The sequence below is a fragment of the Anthonomus grandis genome, chromosome 14, assembly GCF_022605725.1.
Source record: "Anthonomus grandis grandis chromosome 14, icAntGran1.3, whole genome shotgun sequence".
Taxonomy (NCBI): Eukaryota; Metazoa; Arthropoda; class Insecta; order Coleoptera; family Curculionidae; genus Anthonomus; species Anthonomus grandis.
The window spans coordinates 17,036,826-17,059,068 of NC_065559.1; the positions used below are offsets into that span (position 1 = coordinate 17,036,826).

A 22,243-nucleotide genomic window follows, 5' to 3' on the forward strand; every position below is an offset into this window, starting at 1 on the left:
TAATTATTTATTTAAAATTCTTCATTACAAAGGTTCAACAGTGAACATAACATGCGTCAATTTCAAGCCTTACCTAAATGTATGTACTAAAGTCATTAGTAATTAAAAGTTAAATAGAGACATACATATACTAACAATACTTATTAAAACGAACTTACAAAAGAAGACTTAAATGCGAAAGCACTATAGACTAGAGACTAAACTTGCAGAGATTTTCCATTTTTTAGGTTCAAACAGTAATAGTCATTATGACAGTATAAAGGATTATCTAAAAGGAGTTGCTTTATTTCTTATTTGAACTGGTTTATACCGTAAATTGTTTTTATGCAGTTTGGTAATTTATTAAACGCTTTAGGTTTTACGAAAATCGCCCTCTTTTCAAATAGAGCCGTATTATGGTGCAAAATGTTGAGATCTTGGTGATATCTTGTAGGCATACCTATATTAAAGTCTACGTTCCTTGTAAAGTAATGATTGTGTATTTTTGCAAAAACCAAGTTTATAGATGTATAACGAATATACTGTCATTATACGGTGTTTTTTAAACAAAGGGGCAGCATGGTCTAAAAATCCAGCTCCATCTAGCGTTCTGATCATGCGTTTTTGTAGGACAAGAAAACGCTCCACCACATGAAGCCCCCCAGTTGATGATACCATAAGAAAGTCGACTTTGAACGTGGGCATGAATAAAGATTAAAGAGTCAAACAACATTCGTGCTTACTATACGTGTTAGGTTATTTACAACAAAGCACGACGTTGCCAAGCTTTTCGCTATGTGATCGATGTGGGTGTCCCAAGTTAGCCTGCTATCGATATGTAAACCTAGAAATTTAGTGAAGTTTTCATTTTTTATTGATTGGCTATCAGTTTTTACGAGTGCACTCTGAGGGTTTTTAATAGTTGAATGGTTATTTTTAAAGTGCATAACAACAGACATCTCGCCGTTTAATAGTAAACCATTTTGCTTGCACCAGTTTGAGAAGTTCATAGAAACCTCTTTGCAGCTTGCAACTGCATCGATGTATGTCTGGTTGCGGACTATGATTGAGGTGACAAATATGCGAATCCTGGTTACTTATGTTATTAGAAAGATCGTTACAAAATATAAGAAAAAGAAGTGGGGACAGAATTCCCCCCTGGGGAACTCCAGATTTAACATCAAGTGTTGAGGACTTAAAAGGATGGTTTTTCATTTCATTTAGTTTGTTAGTGATTTGAACGTATTGTTTTCTGTCAGAAATATAAGAAATTAGCCAGTCTAAAGGTGGCCCATAAATGCCGTAGTCTTCCAGCTTTTGTTATAGTATTTCTCCATCAGATACATCGAACGCTTTGCTTAAGTCGTAGAAAATTCCAAAGGTTTCCAGACCCGAGTCTAGACTTTTATTTATGTAGGTGAGTGCTTCAAAAAGGGCCGTTTCTGTAGACTTATTTTGAAGAAAACCATGCTGATTTGGTGAAAAGAGTTTGTTAAATTCAAAGTATTTTATTAATCTGGTCTGATCCTTTCAAAAATCTTTGAAAACACGGAGAGATTGGAGATAGACCGTTAATTAGCCCTAAAGACCTAAAAATAAACACCGAAACGTCGGTTATCCAGTAAATTCAAGATTTATTACCTAATCCAGTTCTGACCAACTTCAATAGCTGTAAGATTTACAAGAAATTGAATTTAAAAAAATTTATACATTTTAGTATTTAGGTTTTTACATGGACCGTAATATGTATTAATTTTAATGTTTAAATTAGAAAAGTAAATATTTACTCACGTATAACCGATTTTCCTTACAAACAACCGATTTGATTTCCATGAAACCCCGCTGTTTATATACGCCTATTGTGTATATACACACCTACTGCGATCAATTATTTGAGAGTAATTTCCTAAGGGTGAAAAAAAAAAGATTCTTGCCTTTTTATTTAAAGAAAATTTATTGGTACATTTTATGTAGGTGGGATACAACAGATTTTCCGGAGTAAATTTTGGCGGAGACGTGCAAGAAAGAGCAATTGATGTACCTGAAAATTACATAGATAGAAAAAGTACCCCACCAAATTATCTTCAGACGACAAGTAAAAATAAAATCGAGGTAAATTGAGCCCAAATTTTTTAACAAAACGGGTTTTGAAGTAGTTAGAACATGCACGTTTACTAACAAACTATCAAAATATAAATCTAACAAATAATTAACTTAAAAATATTTATATTAAATTAGAATTATTAAGAATATATTTTTTTAAATTATTTTCCCACAAAAGTGTAGAAAGTTGAAAATGATATTCTGCATATTTTTCTCATAGTTAATTATATACCTTTTAATATAATTAATGGGCAAATAATATGTTTAAATTGTAATACATAACCCAGATACGTTTGCCATTATATATTTGTTATTTGATATACGTGAGACATGATTCATGTAGTGCCAGACCTTTTCCCATGTATATCGATAACATTCGGTGCCAATTAATCTCGTGCAGGGTAGCTTTGCTAATTTCACTCTTTAGCTATTTCGTAGATGCAGTATGGTTGTATAATATGGGAACTAATAATTTAAAAGTATAAAAGTACTACTCTTGCAATTCATTTTATTCAGTGTTTCTGAATTTTTTTTTATTACCTCTTTATGAAGCACATTCAAAATATTAGATTTAGCAATGAAGAGTAGTTCTTTTATTACGGGTTACAGTTAATAATTCTCTATTCTGTTTTTAGAATTTGTTCAAATTTATAGTTATAAGCAATTCATTAATTGCTCCTTTTTGCAAATTTTATAAAATTATTATTATGTGCACTATAGAGAATTTCATTCCTTTAAACATTGAACAAAAAAACAATTTCTTTTCTTAATGGTATTTTATGAGCAGTGAGCACTATCTTTAGAAAGAACCTTTCATACCTGGGAAATGCAATGAAATTTCCTAGTTTTTTTCGATCGTTCGAGATTCTGTTTACATAAAATATAGATCCTAAACTACACAAAAAGAACTAAGGACCACTTTTGTAATTAATTATTTTGCATATTTATTTTTATTTCTATAAACTGTCAAAACTATAACATAACAACAAAGCAATAACCTCAACAAAAAAATACAATTATCAATTTTTAAAGAACCTAAAAAAAGTCTACTAAGAAAAACAACAAAAATCTATTTCTTGATAACAATTAAAACAAAAAAAATTAGATTATTCTAAAAAAATATTACTAATGTGAATTACCTCCTCGATTTCGTACGACTTCTGCACACTGACGGGGTATAGAGTCAATTAAATTTGCAATTGTCTCCCTTCTGATACTATGCCACTTTTCCTGAATTATGTTTTGAAGTTGGTCCAAATTTTGGGGGAGCTGGCGATTCTTTATCCTTCTTTTAAGGTGATCCCAAAGATGTTCAAAAGGGTTAAGGTCGGGAGAATTTGCTGGCCACGTCAAAACCTCAATATTTTGCTCTTGAAGGAATTCGGTTATTAGCCTGGCAATGTGGGGTCTTGCATGATCTTGCTTTAAAATCTGGATCTTCCTCGTGGGCAAAAGGCAATTTGTAAGGTTGTATAATGTCTTCTAAATATTGGCGAGTGTTTACATGGCCTTCACGAAACACATGTAAATTGGTTCGCCCGATTAAAGAAATACCGCCTTAGACCATAAGAAAAGCCACCTCTAAAATGAACGGTTACCCTTACAATTTGATCCAGATATCGTTCACCCACAGAAAATCCCCCTTTAGAAAAGAAAGTTAAATGAAAGAAGCGTGTCGGGTTGTTTTGAGGTTATCGGATCGATCGAAAGATGGCGCGGAACGTTGCGATTTGTTGCAGAAGCTGTTTTGTTTCATTTATTCTCCAATGAGAATAAATAAAACTGAGATTCGCTCTGTATTTTTTAACTTGGCCTGTTCCCGATTGGCCTTCTGTTCTGGCTGCAATTGCCATTGCCATCCTTACGTCATACGTCATTTCGATTTTAATATTTTCTCTAAAAAGATTGCATTGAGATACTAAAGTAATAAACAATATAAACTTATTATCCCCATTAATATGAACTGAACAGGCACTGAACACTAACAGTGCCTGTCAAACGAGATTAGTGCTCTTCACAAAATAGGAATTAGCTCCCTATTTATAAATCCAATAATCATCTCGGGTACTCCGGTGGTGTACTTTCTCGTGTGTTGTATTGTATTACCACCTAAAACTTTACTTTTTACTTTGGTTGTTAACTTTTTATTATTACCATTGGATTGTTAAAATAAATAGTGGAATAGGAAGACCTGCGAAAATAAAACACGCTTGTCATAGCTTCTGATGATTAACAACGACTGTTTATTCAACCAAATAGTAGAGACTACAAAACTCGCTAAGCCGACGTTGTCACGTTGCTTTAGAAATATATATAGGCATTAATAATAGAGAGCGTTATATTTAAATATTTTAAACTTATCTTTACACCCCCACTAGTTAAAAATATTTAACAAACAAAAGTCCGAAAACATTGAGAACTAACTACTAACATAATTTTGGTACTAAACCTAACAAAACTAAAAACTTATAGTGCTTGCTAGAACCCAAAGCCTTCGTCAAAACATCCGCGGGCATATCGTCCGTTTTAATATACTCAAGACTCGCCAATCCATTCTGAATTACTTTCCTGACAAAATGGTGACGGACGTCAATATGTATACAATAAAACAAATTTCTCAAATTAATTGCCTCTTTTGAAGCCTCCGAGAGCGCTCCGATGCTTTCGCATGAAATTACAGAATTTGCATACACAAAACAAAAACCGGTATAGGACCTTTTGTCTACTATATTACTACCCCAATCGGCGTCTACATAGCCTACTAACTCTTTACAATCTTTCTGATATTTCAAACAATAATACTTTGTTTTCCTAAGATATCTAAGAAGTCTTTTAACACTTTGCCAATGAGTCTCATTAAAGCAATTATTGAACTGGCTTAAATAGCTAACACTATAGGAAATATCTGGCCTAGTCATTATAGCTAAATACATAAGTCCACCAATAACTTGACGGTATGGCACTGATAAAACACTATTATCACCCTTAATTAAATTTAAATTCTTCTCCATTGGAGTTTCAACCGTTTTACAGTCTTTCATTTGAAACTTTTCTAATAAAGAATCTATATAATTGATCTAGTCTAATGTTATGACATTCTTTGAATTATCTATAGAGATATTCATACCTAAAATTTGTTTAGCTTGTCCTAGATCTTTCAACATAAATCTTGAAGCCAATTCTGCTTTTAATCCACTCATTTCAACATCATTATTCGAGAAAATAAAAAAATCATCCACGTAAGGTGCAATGACAGTCATAGAACCACTCTCTGACTTAATAAAAACACGAGGCTCAAATTTAGACTTACTGTAACCCAACTCGATAAGAACAATCTCAATCTTTTGGTACCAAACACGGGAGGATTGTTTAAGACCATATATCGCCTTATTTAACTTCAGAACTTTGTTTTCATGACCTGGCTCTACAAAACACTCTGGCTGCCTCATGAAAACTGTTTCACTTAGCTCACCATGTAAAAAGGCTATTGTTATATCTAGGTGTACAATATCTAGACCTAAATTTATACTTAAACCTATTAACAATCTGAGGGTAGAGTGCCTGACTACAGGCGAAAAAGTATCTGAGTAATCTACTCCTTCTCTCTGTGTATACCCTTTGGCTACTAGACGTGCACGATATGTTTTTTTATTGTCACTATCAGATTTTAACTTAAAAACCTACTTACATTCGACAACTGGAAACTCACTTTACCGTGCCACCAACTCCCATGTCTCGTTTTCCTCCAAACATTTGATATCCTCTTGCATCGCCGCTCTCCACTGATTACCATCAGGTCTACCAGCATCTGCGACACTTCTGGTGTACAGACTGGGTATCCAGTTGTTGGACAGAAAAATACAACATAATCATCGTACTTCTTAGCTGACCTTTCTCTAGTTGATTTCCTTGGAGCTGTTGCCTCTAAGCTTCCATTATTGTCAAAACTTGTATCTGATAATTCAGGTACATAGTCTGCATCACTTGGGTTATCCTGAAAAACATCATTTTCAATACCGTACTCTACTGAACCATATTCACTACTGATGGAATCACTCTCATCATTCTGCTCTGGAATGCTGTTCCTCCTGTCCCCCACTGAAACTATAGTTTCCTTTGAGAACACTGGCTCCATGGATTTCATGAATTTGAACATCCCTGCTAGTTGTGACGTCATCTATTTTTGGATCATAAATTCTATACCCTTTAATATTCTCTGCATATTCAACCATGATACACATATTAGACTTTTTATCCAGCTTAAGTCTCTTTGCTTTCGGAACATGTACCATAACGCTGCTTCCAAAGATCTTAAAATGTGACAAATCTGGCTTAGAACCATGCCACACTTCATAGGGTGTCTTTCCATCCAAACCACTTGAAATACATCGGTTCCTGATGTAGCTAGCAGTATTTACCGCCTCTGCCCAAAACTTCTTACCTAAACCAGCGTCAAACATAAGGCACTTTGCCTTCTCCACTAAATACCTGTCTAGCCTTTCTGCAAGACCGTTTTGTTCTGGTGTGTAAGCATTGGTAGTTTGGTGAATTATGCCCTCTGACTTAAAGAAAGCATCAAAATTATTACCACAGAATTCACCACCCTGGTCACTTCGAAAGATTTTTATCTTTTGGGCTAGCTGGTTCTCTACCATAGTCTTAAAAGTTTTAAAATTATTGAATACTTGACTCTTAGCCTTTAGAAAATAAGCAAAGGACATTCTACTATAATCATCGACAAGCAACAAAAAATACCTTGCACCTCCAATTGAATTTACCTCCATTGGCCCGCACACGTCTCCATGGATAACTTCCAATAGGCCACTGCTCCTCGAACCCTTATTTGGAAAAGGCAACCTTGTTTGTTTTCCCTCACAACAAACAATGCAGTTACACTTGTCAATGGTACATACATTCCTTAGTGTTATACCCAACACACAGTTTCTCATCTTGTTTAAATCTTGACTATTAATGTGGCCTAGCCTTCGGTGCGACACTTCTGGAACACTACAGGCAGTCAACAGTGTTAAATTACTTTCTGAGCTAAAACTTAGATTTAATTTATAAAGACCATCACATAAATCAGCTGTAGCTAACAACTTATTATTAATACTAAAAATAGAATAGCCACTATTACTAAAGGATACTCTTTGATACCTTTTGAAATCAACTGACTTACTGATATGAGGTTGGTTGTCAAACCAGGAACACAAAGAACATCTTCAATGGTCACCTTACAAATCTCCCCCTTAACCTTGGTCTCAATATCTATATTCCCAATGCACTTGACCTTAAGTTTCTCTTCATTTGCAACCACAATGTCACTTAATTTGGTTTCTGCAATCCTGCATTTCTTAATCTATTTTTCATTCGGATGTAGTGCAAGTTAGTTATCTAAATCTGAATCACTCTATATATTCTATAAATGACTATTAGGTAACTGATTAATGTGTATCAATTATTAATACTGCATTGTAAGCAATATTCTTTTGTAACACCAATTGAACTGTCTATCACTAGGCTGCCTAGTGATAGACAGTCGAGGTACAATATACGTAAGCAAAACATGAGGTTGTTTCTTTTCACACCTTTTGAACCTTACGTGATTGTACCATTACACGGAGACATATGTTTACTTGCTCCTGAGTCCAAGTAAAAATCATCCTTGCTGTATTTCCCATTTAAAAATACCGCACTAAACGCATATCTTGACGAATTTGCTGAGGAAACATTTGAATTTGGACACTTCGACATGAAATGACCGGGTTGTTTACATTTAAAACAAATAAGTTTGTTTTTATACCTTCTGCCAAAATCATCTGGTCTGCCTGACGTTGATGCACCTGCGTTGACATTTGAGAATTTTCGACCGAAACTGCTGCCACCTTTTGGCCGCTTCACAAAGCTTCCGCCACTGTTGCCGCCATTAACATTGGTGCATACCTTTCTGGTAATCCGGCCAATAATAACGATCCGACCCATTCGTCGTCGATGCTAAACCCCGTCTTTCTGAGTTTCTGAGAAGTTTCAATCACCTGGTTGACGTAACTTTCCATTGAATTACAACTTTCTAACCTCAATGATATTAGATGCCTAAGCAAACTGATTTTTGTTGTAAAACCTGCATCAGCATAAAGTTTTCCTAACTTTTCCCAAAATTCCTGGCATGTTGTCGCACTCTTTATGTGCAAATATAAAGAAGGGTCTATAGTTAAAATCAATTTGGCTTTTGCTTTCGCAATGGTGACAGAATCCGTTTCTGTGCCATCCAAACATTTACCTAAACCTTCGAGTACAAAATAATTCTCCAGGGCAAAAGAACACTCTTTAAAGTTCTCGCGCCCGACAAGTTTTTGCACACTGCTAAGATAATTTATCGCCATCTTGGAACAAACACTGTGTTTTCGTTTTCGACTGACTGCTCGGTTTTCGCGACACGTTAAACTGACACTGAATAGACTAACTGAGTTTTAAGGCTCTAATCTATCCTAGGCACATGCCTGGGTTCATAACCTGTTAAAATAAATAGTGGAATAGGAAGACCGGCGAAAATAAAACACGCTTGTCATAGCTTCTGATGATTAACAACGACTGTTTATTCAACCAAATAGTAGAGACTACAAAACTCGCTAAGCCGACGTTGTCACGTTGCTTTAGAAATATATATAGGCCTTAATAATAGAGGGCGTTATATTTAAATATTTTGAACTTATCTTTACATGGATTGGTATTAAGACCACAAAATGTCTGTTTATGGGTGACGTAAAAGCAAAACATAAATACTATGTCCCAGACTGCACAGACCTATATTCTAGCCGCTTTCTTTTTCCAAGAGGAATGCCAAATATAGACAGCAATAAATAATTAATATCAAAAATCCTTGCTTAAAAACCACTGGTGAAATAATTCACAGAACACTTTATCTGTGTCAATGATTTTGCAGAATTCATTCTATCCACAATCGTCAGACCAAAACACTAAGTATCAAAGCACTAAGAGAGGCTAGGTTGCCCCAGGTGATTCATTAAGGGTGTGACGGGGTAGCATATTTCAGAATTTGTAAAATATATACTATAAATGTACATGGGTGTAGCCATATTTTCTAATTATTTTTCATTTGTAGTACTACACATAATTAATTTTATGTCTAAAAGGAATATTGATGTTTTTTCTAAATATATTATTAAATGAAAATGCCCTTGAATTACCACACCTACGATACCTTTGAAGTTTCATTAAGATAATAAAAAAAATTATTCACATTTTTTTTATTGGTTTAATAAAACTGCAGCTAGAACCGAAAGCAAATCGGGAATACCCATAATAAAATATACAGTGCCTCTATCTATCGGAGAATGAATGAAACAAAACAACTTCTGTAATGTATGGCAAATCGATGACATGCCGCGCCATCTTTCTATGAAGCGGACAACTTAAAACAACCCGACACATTCGTTGCATTTACTTTCATTTCTAAAGGGGGATGTTCTGTGCATTCACCTCTTCGTCTCCAAACTCTCACACGTGCATCTTTATGGCTTAGTCTAAATCTGGACTCATCCGTAAACAGAAAGTGGCTTCATTATTCCATGTTCCAATTTAAATGATTGCGGCAAAAATTCAGCCGGGCTCTTCAGTGTGATCTGGTTAATTGTGGTCTAACAGCTCTAACTCTTTTCATGAAGTCTATTTCTTAAAGTTTGTGTTGATTACTAATGGAAATACCTTCTTGATGTAAAACAACTCTTTTCAATAAAAAAAGTATTTCCAATACATCAACATTCATTTTTAATTAAAAAAGTTGCAAATAAAAACAAAGTGAAACTGATTCGCTCGAGGTAAATTACCAATGAATAAATTTCTTAAAGATTGTGTTTTTTTAAACAAAAGGAATTTATCTGCTAAATCTATTTAAAAAAAACAATGTTTAATACGAAATATTTGTGTGTCGGTTTTATAAATAATAGCAAAAATTTATAATAGTTATTATTTAAAATGTATGTACATGATTGCATAAAATACGATTACTCTAGTTTTACTGTGCAAGAAATTGTTGAAAGATATGACCAGAATGACTGGAATTGGAAAGTCCACCATTTTCAAATTGTTGCGAGAGAGAAAAGTAGCAGGTCAAGTGGAATCTCCCAAGCAAAAGCCAACAAAAGTCCTTGATGAAAATACTAAATGTATAATTCGAAGAAAAGTTCACTCTTTTTATTTTAAAAAGGAAATACCCACCCTAGGCAAAATTTTGATGTAGCTTGGCCGAGATGACAGGATTCCGTTGATAAGTAGAAAACTTTTATGGAAAACTTTAAAGAATATGGATTTTGCCTCCAATATATAGTCTAGTCCAAAAAACGTGGCAAAAATATAACCAGTGCTCGCTAAGCTTTCATAGAAGGCCTGTCCTCAGGTATTAAAGTGCCTTCGGGAAAAGGAAAAAGACTAATAATCACACATATTGGAAGCGAAGGGGGATTTTTAAAAGAAGGTCTGCTAACCTTTGAGTTGACGCACAGGAGATTACCAAGAAGACATAAACTCAGACGTTTTAGAAGACTATTTTGGTAATCATATTTGGAAATCATTTTCTTCCAGCTATTTCGGTGGTGGTTATGGATAACGCAAGCTATCATTCACGGCGAATAGAGAAAACGCCAACTTCATGTTGAAGAAAGCAAGAAATTATCGATTGGCTGACTGCAAAAGGTATTGCATTTAAAGCAAATTTGAGAAAAAAAGATGAAAAAACTGCTGGCCATAGAAAACTTACACAAAACTCGTTTCATGAAATACGCCGTGGAAGATACAGCCGAAAAATATAATATAACTATGGCAAACTAAATCCTATAGAACTGATATGGGCGCAGGTATTTGTAGCAGGACAAAACACGACTTTTAAAGTGAAAGATATTAAACTACTGTTTGATCAAGTCATATGCGATACCAGAGAATTGGCGAAAAGCAGTCCAGCATGTAATTAAGCAAAAGGACAAAATGTCGGATCTTGAGAACCTGGTCAGACAGTCGACCCTTTAATTATGTCAAGAGGTGATGACAGTTCGTCTGATGACGAAGGCTACAATCTATCATAATTTAATTGTTATACACTCTATCTGGGTGTCCCAGATTCGTCGGCCAACATGGGGCAGGCATTTTGTTATGCATGATGTTGTGCAACTTTTTACTAATTTAACCAACTCAACCAACCCTGTATCTCTAAAAGTTACCCAGTTCCCGATGTTTACCCAAGAATTTGGGATACGCTGTGCATACGTATAATATTAAATTTTTACAATTTTTTTAAAAATCATAAGGTAACATATAATATTAAGTGTCATGAAAAAACAAGTCCCAGTTGCACGCCTTTGGCGAACCGTTTTCAATATTGTTTGTCAGTGGATAACAATGGGCAAAACTCATAAATTGACCCAAAACCGGGTGGCACTACTAGTACCTGCACTCGACGAAAAGAAAGAATTTGACATTGAAAATAATACCCAACTAAGGTAGTGGCATAAAATATTGGTGGGTCACCGGGTACCTTTGCATGAGGTTTTATTGCTCTATACATTTCTGAAATAGAGTATAGTTGATAATTAGTATAGATGCATATAATAGATGCATATGTAAAATAGTCTAGGGGATAAGGAAAAAAAAGCCGTTTTATTTTTAAACAAAAAAAATTATTTTCAAGATAAATTATCTGCATTTGTTATACATTCCTTTTAATATACCTTATCACATTCATCAAGTTATTTTTGTTGATATTAAATTCTTCTTCTTCAGGTATGTCTCCGTTTCGGATGTTGGCAATCATGTTAGCAATTATAACTTTTTTTTGTAACAGTGTAAAACAGTTCTACTGAACCTTTCCCAAACTAAGTCTTTAAGTTCCGTAACTATGATGTTCTTCATCTTCCGAGCCCTCTTTTACCCAATACCTTTTCTTGTATTTGGGTTTGCAGTAGGGAGTTTCGATCTTTATTTCTCATAATATGCCCCAAGTATTTAAGTTTTCTCTTTTTAATGTATATATGACTTATTTCACTCCTCAAGATCTTTTTTCATTTTTCTTAGCACTTCTATGTTTCTAACGTGAGCTGTCTATGGTGTAATTTTGTAATTACACCAATAATTTATTTATTTATGGTGTAATTCAATTTTTTTTTTTTTTAATAATGAGTAAATTTCAAACATTTCAAAAAATGCGCTCTTTAGGAATAAGGCACTTCCGGTCAATAGCGGACATGCCGCTTTTATGTTATCAGTAGCAGTAATGATTTTCGGATTTAGTCCTAAGAAGTTATTCGTGTTTATTTCCAATAAAATATTTATTACGCACTGACTAGTCTGGGATGTCATAAGGATAGTGAATTAAGACCTACAAATACATAGTTAATTTAAAACTTATTGAGAGAATTATTAAGATTTTTTTAAGAATTTTCAGTGTACATATCTGAAGAATAAAACGATACATTACGCATATTTTTGCAATTCATTTTTGAATATATAGTGCAAAATCGAAGGAGAATTATGCCTGAATTATGTATAAAATAGTTTCTTACCCTCTATCCAATTGAAGGAATATATGTGGCAAAATAATCATTTGGATCATTATCAATGAGCACTTCCAAGCCACTTTGAAAACCACAAGATGACGTCTTACTCGGATAGCTAAATGCTGTCCTAAAAAAAGAAACAATAACCTAAAAACCAAATTACTTACTTACAATACTTTCTACGGGACATATTCCTTAACCCGAAGTAGTTGAAGGCACAACAATACCCAATCCCTATTAGGTATTGTTGTGCCTGTTGTGTGGTCTTCATTTTCTTAAACATATCTTCGCATTTTTTACGTTCTCTTTTCCAGAAGCATTTTTTGATTAGTTTATGACAAGAAGGAGAAATTGCTTTAAACACCTGCAACCGTATCAACAATGAACAACCATTTAGAGGTAAAATTGTTAAATTTGTACCTGCTCCTCACTTATACCTCTGGACCTTAAAACTTGATGCAGCTTATCATATTCACTTTGAGGGATATTTTGATTGTTATAATTTACCAGATGATATAATAGTTTAAAGCTTTGCGCTTGCGGAGGGAAGATTCTATGCTGGACGAGTGTTCGTTCCTAAAAACAATTAAAGATTTCAAATATGTAAGTAAAATTAATTACTCCTATACAGCCACATCTCAAATGCTTCCAGATTTTTAGTCGTGGCTCCTGAGAGTGTCCACAATTCTATGCCATACAATAAAACATAAAAAAATAGCATCTTAAGTGCCTTACTTAGTGATATCACTTATTTTGTGAAATACCGTCTTTATTTTTCCTATACGACATTTTATTTCTTGTGCACTGTCCCATTGTTCATTTATGACGGTTTCAAGGTAGCAGTGAATTGTTGAATACGTTTAATTCGGGTTTCGTGGACATATAAGTGATCCCCATTTATATTCTTCTGCTGATGATCATTTGTTTCGTTTTCATTACATTAATATTAAGATCATATTGTTGACAATGTTTCCAAGTTATCTGCTATCACCCCGGTATCGTCGGCGTATCAAATATTATTTAGTCTGACTCCCTTCAAATAGGTACTTTCTTCTACTCCATTAAGGACTTACTTCATTAAGGAAATGATTTTGTTTTCTGAATAGAAGTTGAATATCAAGGGCGAGAGGACACATCCCTCTCTTACATCACGTTATATTTTCACCTGTTTCTTTCGATCTCCATCAATTTCTAAGCATGCTATCTGATTCCAGTAGATATTTGAAATTAATCTAATATCTTTATTGTCCAAGCCGGTCTCTTCCAGGATAATGAATTTGAGTAAATATTTTTTATCCATCAGCTTCAGAAATTTAGTCTATCTTGTCTGGGCCCACTGCTTTTTTGTTTTTCATTTATTTTATTGCTATTTTTACCTCATGGATTAGTATGGGTTATACCCTTATTCAACTGAACCTAAAAAACTAAAAATCCCTATTTAAATTCATGATAAACTTCTCTTTTTTCTATTTTTGGTTTAACCTCTGATTTTCTTTTTTGTACCTGATGTCTTCTCGACAGACTTTGACCACTAATTGAACCTCATTGTTTTTGTATTTATTGCATACAATACCCCTAACAATTGTAGCAGTACCTGTACTAAGTGCATTTAGTTTTCTTACTATCTGCTCTGGTTTGCATCTCCAATCGCCGTTTATTTTTTGACCTCTCATAATTTTTGTGAACTTTTCATTCTAAATTGGATATTAATTGTTAGTTTTGGTTTTGTGATGTGTGTTCTCGTCCTCTACAAGGACTGCTATTTCTTGTTCTATTTGAAAGTTAAAACTGTTTTTTTGAAACTAACCTCAAAATAAGTGGTATATGCACCAGATGTCTTGATTCATGTATTTTTAAGGAACCAGCTATCAGTTTCACCGATATATTTGTGCAAAAATATCTTGTGTAAATCTTCCTCTGGAATAAGATAAGAACACTTCCACGGAAATGAGAATACTTATCCTCCCCACTCGAGTTATGCTTTATGTGTGTAAGGATTGCTCTCCTAAGCTCATTGACTTGGTGAATCGTGTTTCTAACTTGGAAACTGAAGTTCAGTATTTCAAAAACAAAACAAATAAGTGTTTAGAATTTGGCTCCATAATCAATGAAATTAAAGAAGAGGTAAAACTCTTAAATGTTGCTCTCTTATCATCCTTGAATGACATCAGGAACAATAACAAATTATTACAACAGCCTCAACCAACCAGCTTGCCTACTACTTCATCGGTAAGTGATAATCTCATACAGCAAATGTTCGAATGACAGAAAAAGCAAACAAACATCATGCTTTTTAATTTTTCGGAAGATAATGATGATAGTACCCACGCCAAAAACTTACTGGATAGTATCACTAGATGTCCAACACAGATTCGTACTGTGACCAGAGTTGGCCAGAAAAATAAGAATAGGCATAGGTCTATTAGAGTCGAATTAACTAGCAACGAGGAAGTAGTAAGGGTTTTGAGAAGTAAAAGAAATCTGAACAGAACTACACTGGTCTACATTGAAGCTGATCTTACACTTCAACAGAGAAAGGATCTAAATGCGTTAAAGGGCAACTTGAAAGAAAGTCAAAGAAAAGGTGAAAAAGACCTATTTTTTAAGTATTTTGCGGATAGGCTCAGGAAGGTATCAGCTATTAGTGGCTACTTCATATTTTCCGCTCAGAAGCCACTCTAACAAGTATGCTATTTTTGTGGACGATTTGGAGGGACTGGTGGACGGATTCCCTCCTTGTCAATTATTAGTGGTGGGCGATTTTAATCAACCTTGCTGCCGTTGGTTGAACAAGGAGCTCGAATCAACTGCTGTTTCTCTGACCTCAGCATCACCTGGTAAAGTCGAGTCTGTCCAGACAGTGTCTGGCCTTTGTGCCCTATATAATTTATTTCAGGTCAACCATATTTTACATATTGGTATTTGCACCTTCCTCAGATGTATAACTGTTTATATTTTATTATTCTTTTATTATAACTGTTTCCATGGCAGATTTTGCATTACTTCCAACAGATAATCATCACCCTCCATGTACTGTTGTGTGGAGTGTAGTCTTAACAGAAATTCAAGTGAACCGACGGGCTGTGCTTCCTATAGGGACTTTCATTCGGTCGGCTGGGATGCCATTTTGGATTTCCTATCGCAGTTTTACTTAGATACACTGTTAACGAATTTAGCTTTAAACGATATGTTAAGTGTTCTATGAAATTATGTTTTTATGTATTGAATGCTTTGTTCCTTTAAAGAAATATTCCGCACTGCACACAACCATGTTGGTTTTCATCAGAGTTGAAAGAGTTAATAGTTGCAAAGAAGCGGGCCCACTAGAGATTTTTGAACTCTTAATTGGATGCCGATTATCGTGCTTTTTCGGTTCTACGGTCATGATGTAAATTTAATTAACACTGCTATGATGAATATGTGTTTTTACAGAGCAATCTCTTAGGAATAATCTGCGAAATTTTTGGAAACTTGTAAACAATAAAAAAGGCAACAGTGCAGTCCATCAAGAGATATTTTACGAGTATCTCTAAGTATTTTTCTGAAATGTATAGCAGTGCACCACCTAACTGTAACGATTCAGTATCTGTAAATCAAGTTACAAATAATTTGAATGTTTCTAAGTTTAGCATAACAATCTCTGAAATTTGTTCTGAGCTGAGTACATTGGATGCTTGCAAGGGTCCTGGCCCTGATGGGTTGCCTCCTATCTTCTTAAAGCATTGCAGGTTTATTATCTCAAGACCTTTGTTTATATTATTTAATTTATCCCTAAAGACAGGTGTTTTCCCTGATTTTTGCAAATCAAGCTTTGTGACGCCCATCTTAGAGTCTGGTGACAGCACAGAGGTCAAGAATTATAGACCAATAAGTATCCTCAGTTCTATCCCAAAGCTTTTTGACAGGATTGTTTATGGTTTTATGTCAGGGCGGTCTATTGAGCTGAATGTTCTCACGTTTACTGAATCAGTTATCCAGTCTTTTGAGGAGGGATGTCATGTACATGCAGTGTATATGGACTCAAAGTTTTTGATCGCGTGACTCATGAAATTTTGTTAAGCAAATTAAGCAAATACCGCCTTACCGGTTCCCTATATATGTGACTGAAAGGCTACTTATCTACTACTAGCTACTTATTATGGAAGTTGTTTCATGAATAGCTATTATCTGAAATTTGCGGATGACCTTAAAGTTTACCGTCGACTCTTAAATTTGGATGATTGCCTTAAACTTTAGCTTGGCTTAAATAGGCTTGCTGGTTGGTGCACCGCTAATAATATGGTCTTGAATACCAGTAAATGTCATTCCATACTTTTCACTAGAGGTACAGGCCAGCTTAATCATGTTCTGAACTTAATATCCATACTCTCCAAACCCATCGTAAACATCGTGACCTATCAGTCTCCTATAACATTCTCCATTCTGGATATTGCTACGCAGATATACTCGGTAAAATTGGTCTACATGTTCCTTATAGGCAGACCCGTCAGACACCCTCATTCCATATTCCGTCCCACCGAACCAATTATGGAAATAATTCCTTTGTTATATAGGAGCGTCAGCGACTATATTATGCACGCCACCTAGAGCTCGCGCGACCGTGTTTTTTGGGATATAAAAATTCATAACTTTGGCTGTATGGCTAGTGAAATGATGAAATTTGGCATGTGGCCTCTCAATACGTTGGGAATGATGGATCCGTAAACAGTTTTTTTTTTTCGGTACCCACAAAGAGAGCGGTACCGAGTTGAAGTCAAAAATTCGTAAAAAAATGGGTACAAATCGAGTTGCTCACGAGATCTCAAGTTTAAAGCTTTCAATCGAGCTGAAATTTTCAGGATATAGGGGTTCTTGGGGGTTACGGGTCTGTATACTTTTTGGGCCAGATCCGTATACAGGGTGATTTACTATAAGCGATCAAAGTTGAGTAAAAAAAAAATTCAAAATGGTCCAGAGGCTAAAAGATAATTTTTATAAAAAAAGTTTTTCGGCGAAAAGACTTAGTTTTATGAGAGAAATAACATATTTAGAGCTTTTTTTTCAAAAAAATTTTTTTAACGAGTTCTGGCATTTTTAGTTTTTTCGAATTTACTACCAAACGGAACTTATTTCCGAAAAAAAAAAAATTTCAAAAAATAGGTTCATCTTTTATCTTTCAAATGCCATGTAAACAAAATTTTTGTGAACCATACAGGGCGAGCAATAATAAATTTTCTCCATGAAGGTCCGAAAAATTGACAAAAAAAAATCACATTTTATTTAATAACTTTTTAAGGGTGGCACTTGGAAATTTCAAACTTTCAACATTTATAATACTTTTTAAGGGCTTTTTTCTGATGTAATCTACAGTCATCTACGTAGAGTAGTTTTTGCTCTACACCTTTTTTTAACTTTGACGCTTAATACTGGCATACCTATGTATCGTACGAAGACCATTTTTGCCTTCACACACGCGGAATTTATCTGGCTATAATCCACTAAATACCGTTTTGTTTCAAATATCACCATTTTTCAAGAAAATGCAATTTTCCATAAAAAGTCCAAAAAATCGGTCAGCTGAATATTGGTACCCCCCCCGGTACGGGCTCTCAAGGTACAATAATTCGGGTGGTCTAGCACCCAACAAGCACGTCACCCAGGCAATGAAACCTGCGCTGTTCGCCCGTGTCCGCTTAAAATAAGACCCTTTTTATAATCGAAATTTAACTACTAAAACCGATTGGAATCGGTCCAGAATTGATGTTAAACTGTTCCTAAGGCTTTATACTATTTTTCCATGTACAAATCATAAGGGAAAAACCTTTTTTTATACCCTAAAACATCATCTGAAAATGGTCGATTTTGACGTCTACGGGCGATTTTAATGCCGACCTTTACCGCAGTTTTGATGACATCAGTGACATGACGTCAACGTGATTGAATCGGCTCGGTCTTCCTTCTTATTTTCACTGATAAAATACTTAAATTAGCTCAGAATTTCCCGAAATCGGTATGGAATAATTCTAGAGACTCTGGAGAATCCGATTATGTGCATATCTTTTACCAAGTCGCCTTCCTTTAGCTGTGATCATTCGACAAAGTTGTAAAGTTTTAGAATTTACCGTGTTTTCATGCGACGGAAGGACTCATACATGGCATTTTGGGTGCGGGAGTGAAAGTTTAATTGCTATTTATTTATTTTAACACAAAATCTAACTGTGGACTGTGGATCATTGTTATTATTTGAATTGTGAAGAAAACGCAAGCGTTAAAGGTAGGCCTTAATGTAATGTAACCTTTAATGCAATGACAACCTAACCTCTACATGTATTATGTAAATAAATAAGACCAAAAAGGAGAAAATATTGAACTTATTAGTTAGAATAAGGCCCATAATGTGAAAGATTGGCAAATTTCCGCTTAACTAAACGCTGTAAATGTTATATTACACCTTGCATATAATCAGTTTTCACACAAGAGGTGTGTAACCTCAAAAGAGTAAGGAAATTCAACTACAGTTATGTGTCCCTAGTCAAATATGAATAACAAATGGATATCTGTATGGTCTAACAATTAGCGTCTATGCAAGGGTATCTTAATGGTTTTGCTCATGACTGGCAGCAGGCCACTTAGTCTGAATGCTCAGGTCAGCGAGATGCCAGGCTTTAAAACATCTAAGAGGATAATCGAAGCAGTAGATAGCATCCAGTTGTGGCACTATCGAAGGGGAGGAATGCAGATTCTGGCAGCTAGATGTTTCAAGTGTTGAGTTGATGATAAGGTGGAAGATGGTGGTGAAAAGAAGCAGAAAAAGCCAGTCCAAAACTGGAGAGACTTTTTTTTATCTTATTGTTGTTGTTCTATATTCTATATTATTTAGATACCAAAGATAGTTTCCTTACAGAGAAGTATTTATATATCATATAGTTTAGTACATATTAAACATCATATTAGTGAATACTCCACACACAAAATTGTACAATTTTCATTTTACGTACATACACATTTTATTTACATACACAAGGTTAAGTGTTGGGTTTCCTTCTATGGTCCCAAACTCTATAATGCTCTCCTTGCTACCATTAAACTGTTACCTGCCAAGTTTTTTACTGCAATATAAATTTACTATAAAACAATATCTATTGAAAAAATGTTTTTTCTCAATACAAGAATTTCTAAATGATGATTTCTCATATATGTAATTATAATCTAAAACTTTTAGGCTTTAAATCCTTTGATTAATAATAATATTAAGAAGTGTAAAGATTTTCTCTGCGACATATGTGAGCACCTTTGTGTATATGGCATTAACAAATTATGTTTATGTTTAAATTAGGTGTAAGAACAGCTGTTTTTGTAAAATCTCTCTTTTCTATCACATAAAGTGATATGTAAGTGTAACATAAGTTCATGAAATAAAGATGATTTTACTTAATTATTTAACTGTGTTCATTATTTATTTTTCCTACCTAAAAGATTGAAATAATATAGCGGGTTGGGTTGGGTTAGAAGGGCAGAAACACCTATAAACTTACTGGGTTTTCATGTAAACATTACAGCTGTGTGGTGTTAGAGTCTGAGAATGATGAGTGAATTCATCGAAACACATAAACTTGGAATATTTAAGAGAATTGGGTAAGTATTCATGTTCTTTTTCTACTGAAAAATAAAATTGTAAAATAGCTAATCTAACAAAAATATTATAAATGATTTAACATATTTATTTGACCGAGAGCATTATGAGAAACTATATGATAATTGTGAGTGTGCTTCAAGGGTTAGTCCTCGGATTTTTGTTGTCCTCTTTTTCAGCTAACATACCAATTTGACAACCAGATATGTTTGCTGTTCTGCAAGACATTGTAACTTTTTAATGACCTAAGTAAATATCTTAAAAGACTTTCTGAATAAATTAAAAACATTGATTTAACAAGATGTATTATAATTAAGCAAAAGAATAAACCAGTTCTTAAGTTAAGTATGTAAGAATATTTAGGTATAAATACTGTCTATGAAATATTTCAGATTAAGTGTATGTAAAAATTTAAACTGATTGCCACATATAAACAGTAGCCCTTAGAAAACTGTCCCAATATCTGCTTTATATGAGAGTAAAGATTGTTTGCCTAAAAAATGTAAATTTTAATTGTGTTTTAAAATGTAAACTATTTATTATAAACATTTTGATGAAAATTAAAGATATGTATAAAATGGATAATAACTGTATGCTAATGACTGTAGAGAAATATAGAGCAAATATTGTTTATGCCTTAAGGAATGGTATCTTGAATAAAACTCAACCTTTATTATAGATCATTTTTCTCTTTAATTATTAAAAGTAAATAACTGTATGACAAAAGTTAATAAAACAATAAACAGGTTATGGAATATAAACATGAAATAAGTTTTATTTTCTACCCAACAATAGGGTTTTTAGCTCCAATTGAAAGATTCTCGTGCCTTTTTGCCTATTCAAGATTTGAAACAAATAAAGTATATATAATTACATATGTATATTTCATTCAAGTAACATTAAGTATATAAATTATAAATGCATCCAACTTCTGGTGAAAAAATCCAGTATTAAGTGAAACTTCATTGAAATATTGCTCCGTTCCACAACAAAAAAGTTGATTGTCTACAATTTGTGTCACAGTTCAGTTGTTACATTCCTGTTTACTTCTAATTTTTATTTCCTTCCTCATATGATTGCACCTACTCCATCACACATTTCATGATATCTGGGGAATCCTAACATACTTCATGTATTTATTCCTGGTTGTGTAGTCTAATCAACAGTATAGACAGGCAGTTCTTCCTGGTTTCCCAATTGCATCAATATGGTAGAATCTCAATGATTTCTTGATGGATGTCCTTAAGTACATGGTTTGAGCCCCATCAAACACATTTCATGATCTCTGCGGAATCCTAACATACTTCAATTAGCTTATTTATTCCTGGTTGTGTGGTATACTAATCAGCAGTTAAAACATGCAATTCCTCCTGGTTTACAACTAATGGGTCCCACAGCCCTTGAATTGTTGACTAGGATGAAAACAAATCACACTGTGTAATCATTCTAGGTACACAAAAGTTCACACAGGCAAGATATATGTAAACTTGAATGAAGTTATGAGATTTTTATCAGTCTTATTTAGCAAAGTTATGGTTTTTTTCATACTTATTTCCACAATACAAGCTGAGTATACATATTTATATAAAACTTCTAAAATACATATAGGTTTGCATCTTCATACACATAAGCTACGTTCGATCGTGATGAGCGACTGAATCCAGAACGCAGCATATGCCGGTTGTCAACAACAACATTATAGTCCGCGCTCCATGTTATTTAATCAAAATAATGCCTGTTTCACACGCCTTTACTCAAGCTGCGTATCGGATGCGTTTTGGTAGATCCGTTTACGCTTTGAAAGGGCGACTCTGCCGAGATGTTCTATTTTGATTTTGCTTTATTTACAAATAAGAATATTTTATTTATGTGATTGATTTATTGTTTAAAATATGTATAGACGCCATTAATAATTATATAAATGCATTATTAGACTTTTCCCCCTATATTGTAGTTTTTTACATATATAAATTTAATCAATTAA

General features: G+C 34.1%; 2 protein-coding genes and 1 long non-coding RNA gene across 5 annotated transcripts in view; 1 reads left to right on the plus strand and 2 right to left on the minus strand.

Annotated features, from left to right (window-relative positions):
* Positions 1 to 22,243, plus strand: part of LOC126744387 (protein PALS1) — a 463,284-nt gene that overhangs the window by 354,369 nt on the left and 86,672 nt on the right. The window contains exon 10 of the mRNA XM_050451770.1: positions 1,954 to 2,091. Within this exon, the coding sequence (XP_050307727.1) occupies positions 1,954 to 2,091 (138 nt within the window). The remainder of the gene's footprint in view (positions 1 to 1,953; positions 2,092 to 22,243) is intronic.
* Positions 1 to 22,243, minus strand: part of LOC126744391 (uncharacterized) — a 184,066-nt gene that overhangs the window by 36,438 nt on the left and 125,385 nt on the right. The gene's annotated exons all lie outside the window — the stretch shown is intronic.
* On the minus strand, positions 11,750 to 12,980 carry LOC126744399 (uncharacterized). 2 transcript variants are annotated; one of them, XR_007663149.1, is made up of 3 exons: positions 12,824 to 12,980; positions 12,654 to 12,774; positions 11,750 to 12,469 (listed from the first exon to the last, which is right to left on the minus strand). It is a non-coding gene; the product is annotated as an uncharacterized LOC126744399 (long non-coding RNA). The 2 variants fall into 2 exon arrangements; XR_007663148.1 differs by having other exon boundaries at positions 12,654 to 12,980.